At 39.1% G+C, this 8,204-nt stretch overlaps 1 protein-coding gene across 1 annotated transcript in view; it reads right to left on the bottom strand.

Moving 5' to 3' along the window:
• Positions 1 to 223: 223 nt before the first annotated feature.
• DNAH14 (dynein axonemal heavy chain 14) overlaps positions 224 to 8,204 on the bottom strand; it is a 29,659-nt gene continuing 21,678 nt past the window's right edge. Inside the window, exons 7-11 of the mRNA XM_068153742.1 lie at positions 7,524 to 7,658; positions 6,118 to 6,251; positions 4,562 to 4,726; positions 1,305 to 1,417; positions 224 to 329 (exon numbers count right to left, since the gene is read on the bottom strand). Of these exons, the coding sequence (XP_068009843.1) occupies positions 257 to 329; positions 1,305 to 1,417; positions 4,562 to 4,726; positions 6,118 to 6,251; positions 7,524 to 7,658 (620 nt within the window). The 3' untranslated portion in view covers positions 224 to 256. The remainder of the gene's footprint in view (positions 330 to 1,304; positions 1,418 to 4,561; positions 4,727 to 6,117; positions 6,252 to 7,523; positions 7,659 to 8,204) is intronic.

Raw genomic sequence — 8,204 nt, 5'->3', positions numbered from 1 at the left:
GCCTGGCACTAGACAAACATCTAATTAAAGCTCAGGTTTCTCCAGATTAAAATGCCAGGCTCCTTCACAGCAAGATAAAAATACCATCAAAATTTTATTAGGGTCCCCCGCCTTGCTTTTATCAAGAGGTAATCTGGCATTGGTATAATGGTCTTTATAGATTTATAAAGTATTTGAGACAAGTAAGACACAAATCCATAAAGTGTACAGCAGGAGGGAAGTATTCTTTAATTCTTTGCCCATGAAAAACCTACATTCAAACTGCCACGGTCTTGATTTCCTTGCTTCTTCTAACATTCTCTTTCCAGATCAGAAAGCATTTCTTTAGTCTAGAAACAAGAGAAATAATTATTTAGGGCTGTAAATGTTCCAGATTGTCAGGCCTGCTGTCGCAGGGGCTCGTGAGCAGCACATACACTCTTGGGAGACAGATGCAGATCTGCACAGCCAATTTCCACTTGCTAAATCTGTTCCCAAACATTGCCTCTACACCTCTTTCTCAGTCTTGGCAGATGTGTGAGAAGTATAGCTAAAGCAGAGAGGCCTGTTGTAGTACACTAAGTAAACATTAGTATTACCTTGGTCTAAACCCAAACATAAGCATCTTGAATACACCATAATTGCATAAGCATTTTTGTGCCCAGTATATATAGTACTGCCAATGTCAATAAAAAAAAAGGAGGTTTTCAAGCTAACTGTGCCTGACATGAACTGCACCAAGCCCCAGTCTCAGCCAGTTAGGCTTCTTATGAGCAGGTTCTGAGAACTTCCTGTGTGAACTGGACCTTGGTACCAGGTGTTTCTTGTTGACATGTGTGTTAAGCATGGGATAATAACAAAGATCTTGAAACTATGGACACAGATTGGAAGCAAAGGACCCCAGAATCCACAACTCACTGATGGTCAGTTACTGGGCAGGGACGTAACACAACTCTCAAAGCTGGGGAAACATTACTTTTGCTTTGAGAATAGAAACAGACAAACAGTCAGGTAAGGAAAATCAACAAAGAAACCAAGAAATGAAACCCCCAAAGCAGCCAAGCTACAGGATAACACAGCTTCTGCAGCCTGGCAAAGCATTTATTAAGCTTTTGCAACAGGCAGCCCAAAGGCAGAGGGCAATTGTCTAGAAACAATACAACACATTTATAAATGGGGAAGATCCCCAGTGTGGTTGGGAAGGAAGAAGAGCCATATGAATGCCTGTGGAATTAACACAGTATTGTATTTGCATTTTGTCTTGCAAAGATATTGCAAGCATTGTATTGTAATTGGTTTAATTACACATTTTTCCACTTCCTTACTTGAAAGTGTAAAAGAACTTCATGCTTAGCAACTTATAACACAGATGTCTTTCCCGTAGCCATTGTGGCACTGGTGTTGTTTCCATTTCTCCCAATTTATTGCCTTCAGAAAACTAAGGGGAAATTAAGAAAAAAAAAATATTAAAGTCCTTTTAAAAGAGAATTTAACAACCATTACCAAATCTTCATTATCAAGCACAAAAGGATGACTATTCATCACCTCAGTGGGGGCAAAATTCACCATGCTTAGTCTTGTCTACCAATGTAGTTTTTGTTCAGTTTTGAACAAGAATACAGTTCCTACATGGTTTTATTACTTTAAACGTTAAGATGTTTTTATCATTTAAACTATGGCACGTACACATTATCCAGGGAAATATTCAGGCATATGTTCAAATCCACCCACAGTTAGAAAAGCCCCTCAGCACATTTTAGAATCCATTTATTAGTGTCCATGGAAAATGATTTTCTCATTTGTTTGAGAGAAGTGCTTTCACAAAAAAAAAAACGTATGTAAGGAGGAGAAACCTAAATGTATTTATTCACTGTTAGCAAGTAAAGCTATGGAATATCAGTTTCTTCTTACTACTACATGACACAATGCTGAGTAAGAGGGCAAAAGAATTGGACTTGAGCAATCTTGTCTAGTGGCTGGTGTCCCTTCCCATAGTGGTGAGGGTTTGAACTAGATGATCTCTAAGGTCCCTTCCAACCCAAACCATTCTATGATTCTATGACTTTGAGGTCCCTTCCAACCTTAGGAATACTGAATCATACTGACTTGTGTAAAGATTTCCAGTACAATGTAGACAGGTATAACTACCCAGAGTGGACACCATAACTCTTCTGCCATACCTTTCCAGTAGGCAAACAGCATCTTACAATCAAATCAACAAGAGGGTAAACAAATAGATTTTCATTCTCCAAAGAGAATGTTAACACAGAATTGTCAGGTTTGGAAGGGACCTCAAGGATCATCTAGTACCAACCCCCCTGCCATGGGCAGGGACACCTCACACTACAGCAGGTTGCTCAGAGCCACATCCAGCCTGGCCTTAAAACCCTCCAGGGGTGGGGCTTCCACCACCTCCCTGGGCAAGCTGTTCCAGTGTCTCACCACCCTCATGGGGAAGAACTTTTTTCTAACATCCAATCTGAATCTGCCCACTTCTAGTTTTGCTCCATTCCCCCTAGTCTTATCGCTACTGGACACCCTAAAAAGTCCCTCCCCAACTTTCTTGTAGGCCCTCCTTCAGATACTGTAAGGCCACAACAAAGCCACCTGTGCAAAAGGTTATGAAACCTACAATTTTTAAAATATGGACTAGAGTCCAACAGGCAAGGATACAGTCAAGTGGCAGCAGACAGATTCTTCATTATCTTTCCTAGGAGCACAAGAGATAGATGTGTGCACTAATTGATTTGAGTGAGTAACTCTGTGGTTTAGCCAGAGCCAGTAGTAAATCTTTCATTAAATACATTCTGCAGCAAATCACTTTGCATTTAAATGAAGGCTGTTCTTCAAATTTTTGTACTAGAGCAAAAATTCTGAAGACAGAGGAACAAGGTTGCAGCCCTTTCCCCCCCCAGTCAGGTTCCCAGCATTTATTCTTTTATCCCAGTTTAGATTTATAACAGCTGAATACTGCTGCTAGCAGGGAAAAAACCAAACATTCCCCCCATTTTAACAACAGTAATTGCAGCAGTTCCCAAGATATGTCTGTAATTTTCTGACATTCAATTCATGCATCTCATGCATCCAACAAAAAGTTTCACTTTAGCATCCAGCAACAATCCAATTATGTAAATTATGCAATTATCACTTCTTCCATGCAAGTTTAGTGTCATACCAGTTCTAAAATTTTCTGATGCTAAAGAGAAAAAGGGCCTCAAAGTTGCATTGTCTTCAAAGGCATTTGGGAACTGATGAAACATCAGGCAACAAGGGGCTCATATTCTTAAAGGTGTTGGGTTTTAGTGCTTCTTCTAGGAAAATCAGCATTCTGTGCTCCTGGTGAGATGGATTAGCACTAATCTGACTAACAGCAGCCTGGCAAGCAGAGAAATCCACATATTAATATTTTTTCACTGATTTTCAGCTAAATTACTGAGATGATCCAACATACTGGCCATGAAACCACCAATGCCATCACAATGGAGAGGGCATCTCAGAACCACTCTCTCCTCAGCCTTAAACCACTCATGAAATCTCATTTTGAGTTAGAGGAAAGATTTTGCTCTTTAATTTTTTTTCCACAGGGAAACGCTGCTGAGACCAAAAAAAGACTGATCAATAAGCCACTGAGGGCTTGCCTATTTGCAATGCAAAGAGTGAAAGAGCAAAAAAAACAAAGGTAGGTTGTGAGCATTACCAGTTTCCATGTACAACTGTCAGCAGAGGGTATGTCTGTGACAGTTTTAAGCTGTGCCTAGGAAAATTTTCCACAGATTGAGTAGGAAAGTGGTAGAACATAAATAAGTTACCACTGGGTGTAAAAGGGAAAATAATGATAAGGTCTAAATAATCCCATTGGTCTGATAACTAACAAAGCTAGTTGTGTAAACTAACTCTCTTTTCAGCCTTTTTGCTCTAGCAGATACTAGCTGGTGGCTTTTACTTAGCTGTTGCTGGCCTTGGCTGCATTCTTCTTGTGGTTAAATACTAACAAGGTACTCTGCTCTTCTCTCTCTCTCTTACCTTGTATAGGGTGGGGGAACAGAGCAGGGAGGAGAAAGTTATTAGTAGCTCCCTGGTTTTGTCAAGGGGGGTTCTTTTATGTTTATGAATTGTAAATATATGTGAATATTGTATACTTTGTACATATTTATTGCATTTCATGTTTCTAGATTGTAGTGTGCTTGTAAATGCAGCTTCATTTGCTTTCCAGCTGAGTTGCTCTGGCCATTTTATTTTGGGGATAATTTCAACCCACCACAGTGCCCTTGTCTGAGATCAGAACACGCAGAATGTGAGTGTAATCCCCATTGTGCATGGATTATTGGGTGCTAGTTTTTGCTACCCATCTTCTGAGACACTTAGTCTTGAACTAAGTTCAAGATCTAAACACATACCTGAGAAAAAGGATGAGATATATTCATCTCAAAGCCAGCAGAGGACTTGTCTTTAGTTGGGACTGCTAAGCTCTTAAGCAAAGAAGTGCTATGGGAATACAACATGGTAATAAATTAAAGGCAAAATATTCTTTCTGTGGGGATGTCTGGGTTCCTGGTGTTCTGTGTGCAGTGCAATATGTTACCTTAGACACAAATGAAGCTGAAACAGTCCAATATGCTTTGTTTTTCATAGCTGTATTTGTAGAGACAGCCTGTAAATCATATGGGTTGTAAGGAGCTTTCAAGCTGTCCCTGTTCCGTAGAAGACAATAGATGAATTCCCCGCTGTCCTCTAGCAGCAAAGGTTTCTGTCAAAAGAGGAAATGATTTCTATGTAGACATATAATTACTTTTTTCATGATTACAGAATCACAGAATCACCAAGGCTGGAAGAGACCTCAAAGATCATCAAGTCCAACCTGTCACCACAGACCTCATGACTAAACCATGGCACTGTCATGCCCAATCCCCTCTTGAACACCTCCAGGGATAGGGACTCCACCACCTCCCTGGGCAGCACATTCCAATGGCTAATGACTCTCTCAGTGAAGAACTTTCTCCTCACCTCAAGCCTAAACTTCCCCTGGTGCAGCGTGAGACTGTGTCCTGTTATATATCTATACTGTTTACTATAGAAAAGAAATTAAATTAGAAGATATATTAAATATCCAAACATTCTTATAGCCAGCTTTGCAATAACACTGAATTGACTAGGAAGCTATTCCATTATTTTTCTATCCTATTATTTCCTATCTATCCTATTATTTCCATTCTATATAATTATTTTTTATCCCTACCAGCAGCTACTTCAATACTACTATTTCTTGTTGAGAAAAGTCTCATGCAGTTCCTTTTTATTTATCCAATCTTCTAGTAACTAGGTTTCTCCATCTATCAAAAGCAATAAGCAACGTTAAGCTTAAAAAATATACCATAAAGCTCTTAAGGAGCAAACACCTAACAGTTAAAGACTGTAGACATCTGGCTGCTTTGGAAATGCATCATTACTGCTGGAAGAAATTTTAACTCATAATTGTAACCTGTAATGCTTCTTAACATTTTGCAGCCATACCTGAAGCCCGAAGGGATAAAATACAACAAGTATTTTGATTGCATGCCCCAAATATTTCACAACATTGTGCACATTGAAACCAACCCAACTTCTATCTCCTTTTTTCATTCTTTCTTTTCTTTCTTTCTTTTCTTTTTTTCATAAGCATGTACTCAAAGTTATGATTAAACCAGATATATGTCTGAATGCACCAAACTACTAAGAGAACAGAGGCAGTGTCCCATTTGGCTACATCAAGAGCAGGCTGCCCAGTACAACTCACAACAAATACTTTCCTCTTACTTGGCAAATCCATTCAGGACAGTCAAGATCACAATTTGACTTAGAGTCATAGAATGCATTGGGTTGGAAGGGACCCTCAAAGGTCATCTTGTCCAACTTCCCTGCAGTGAGAAGGGGCATCTCAAACTAGATCAAGTGGCTCAGGGTCCCATCAAGTCTGACCTTTAATGTTTCTGGGGATGGGGCTTCAACCACATCTCTGGGAAACTGGTTCCAATATTCCACTACCAACAACTCTTTTTTTTTTTTTTAAGAAAAAAATCCTTCAGGAAATAATTTTATAGCCCATATAATTTCTAGAATGCATGATTGCACAGAATATGGGGAGGGGAAAGTAAAAATCACCGTAAGTGTGAACTTCTGAAGTCTGGACACAGGAGTCTCTCTAGGTAGCCATTCACAGGATGGTATCTTTGTTTGCCAGCCAAGTTTTCCTCGAAGCCTCAAAATGTGCACTATAACATCATCATCCAGTGGTTCTAGTACATCAAGGAAAGGGGGGGAAAAAGGGTAAATAAAGTATTAGATTGGTTTGCCTTTTTTTCCCCCCTTTAATCATAAAACCTTTATATTCATTGCACGAAACAGCCATTCATTCTTTAGTTTCATTGCATAAGCCTTAATAAGTGTGGCAGACTAGTCTACTGTAATTCAAACTGAGTTGGAAGACATTAAAAACCTATCTTAGAAAGTCTGCCTCAAAAAAACCCCAAACAAACAGGAAAATAAACCCACAACACCACAAACCCAAGTCATCAGATATTCCAAATTTGGTTTGCTGCAGCTAAAGACGGAAGCTCAACTGACTCAAGAGTTACGTCGATTTCTGGTGATTGTACACTTATTTGGTGTAATTTGCACATCAATTTTCAAAGTATTCAGTAGAAAAAACACATGACTTACTGCCCAAAGACTTTCTTAAATGCTAAAAAGACTGTTTCAATGAGAAAGGGCTCTTGAAGAGCAAAATCTCAGCTAAATGAGAATGGTGAAAGAATAATAATATACCTTTTCATTCTGATATTGGCAAGAAATTCTTATTTAAATGGAAACACACTACTCCTGTAGAAACGAGACCAACCTAGTCCTGTATAGAACACTCACTCTCTGCAACATTACAGAAAACAACTTGAGAGGTGCAGGAGAGCATTAAAAAGATATATCTATTTTCTCCACATTTTTTAATCCCTGTTAAAATTTACACAGAAAAAAATCCTGCAAAAGAGAGAAAAAAATGGGAATCCAGTTGTGGTATTATTCCCTCCAGTTTCCAGAGCCAGTGACTTATATTTTTAAACAGAGAAATAAAGATCAGAATCTAGTTTTCTTTCTGACATTAATCCTGGAAGACAAATAGGAAAGCACAACAACTCGTTGCAAACAACTTAAAGAAAAGAAAAAACTTACTGTGGTTGACAATAAAATATTAACAGCAGGGAAAGAAAAAGTCAACTGCTGTCTGAAATGCTGCTCTGAGGTCAGGTATAAAAAAAAACACCAAATGTCTGAATTTGAATACAGAGGATAAAGCTGTTTGCCTTTGAAATAAGGTTTAAAATGCCAGCACTCTCGTCTACAGCTGTATCATCTCTCCTCTGCATGTGTGCTCTAAAGGCAGGAAAGGGATGAGGAAAGACAGTAACTATCAACTATATTCCCCATGCTATCAGTGTAAATCTGAAGTAAATACACTGGCTGTACAAACACAACAAGCAACAAAGTCTTCCCCCTTGATGCTACAACTTACATACCTGTTCTGTCATAAGAATGAACTTTAGTTCTCAAAGTCCTTTTAGAAGGTCTTTCAGTTGTTGTTTGCTCACAAGTCTCTTTATAGTAACTTGGTTCCAAAACAGCTGTTTGTGTTTCAGTCTGTCTAATGTTATCTGCAACAGACATGTTAAAAAGGGAAACTATTAGTCATTTCAAGCAGATCATGAGGCACAGTTACTTTCTAATTTAATTTAGTTTCCCTGCAAGTTTACATTTCTGCAATGCCTACTTTCCCAAACACATTCTGCTGGCTTTGATATTTGGATACACAGGATGCTGTTTCTTTTTGTCTATAGCACATAAAAACTCACATTCAGATCATCGATGGACATTGGCTACCTGAGCATGGTTGGATAAGAGATGCAACACTCATTTTCTGTGTATCCCATGAGGTAAAGAGGATAACATTAACTTGGACTTCTGTCATTTGTTTGGCTTGTTTCTCTTGTACTCTGAAAGAAGGCCAGCTGTATCCTGGGTTGCACCAAAAGAAGTGTGACCAGCAGAATGAATGAGGTGATTCTCCCGCTCTGCTCTGGTGACACCCCACCTAGAGTACTGTGTCCAGCTCTGGGGCCCCCAACACAAGGAGGACATTGAAAGGTTGGAGAAGGTTCAGAGGAAGGTCATGAAAATGATTGAAGGGCTGGAGCACCTCA

The sequence above is a fragment of the Melanerpes formicivorus genome, unplaced genomic scaffold (genome assembly GCF_026170545.1).
Source record: "Melanerpes formicivorus ecotype bairdi unplaced genomic scaffold, bMelFor1.0.p_v2 SCAF_26, whole genome shotgun sequence".
NCBI lineage: Eukaryota > Metazoa > Chordata > Aves > Piciformes > Picidae > Melanerpes > Melanerpes formicivorus.
The sequence above is the reverse complement of the archived record's forward strand: the minus strand, read 5'-3'. Positions and strand labels throughout refer to the sequence as shown.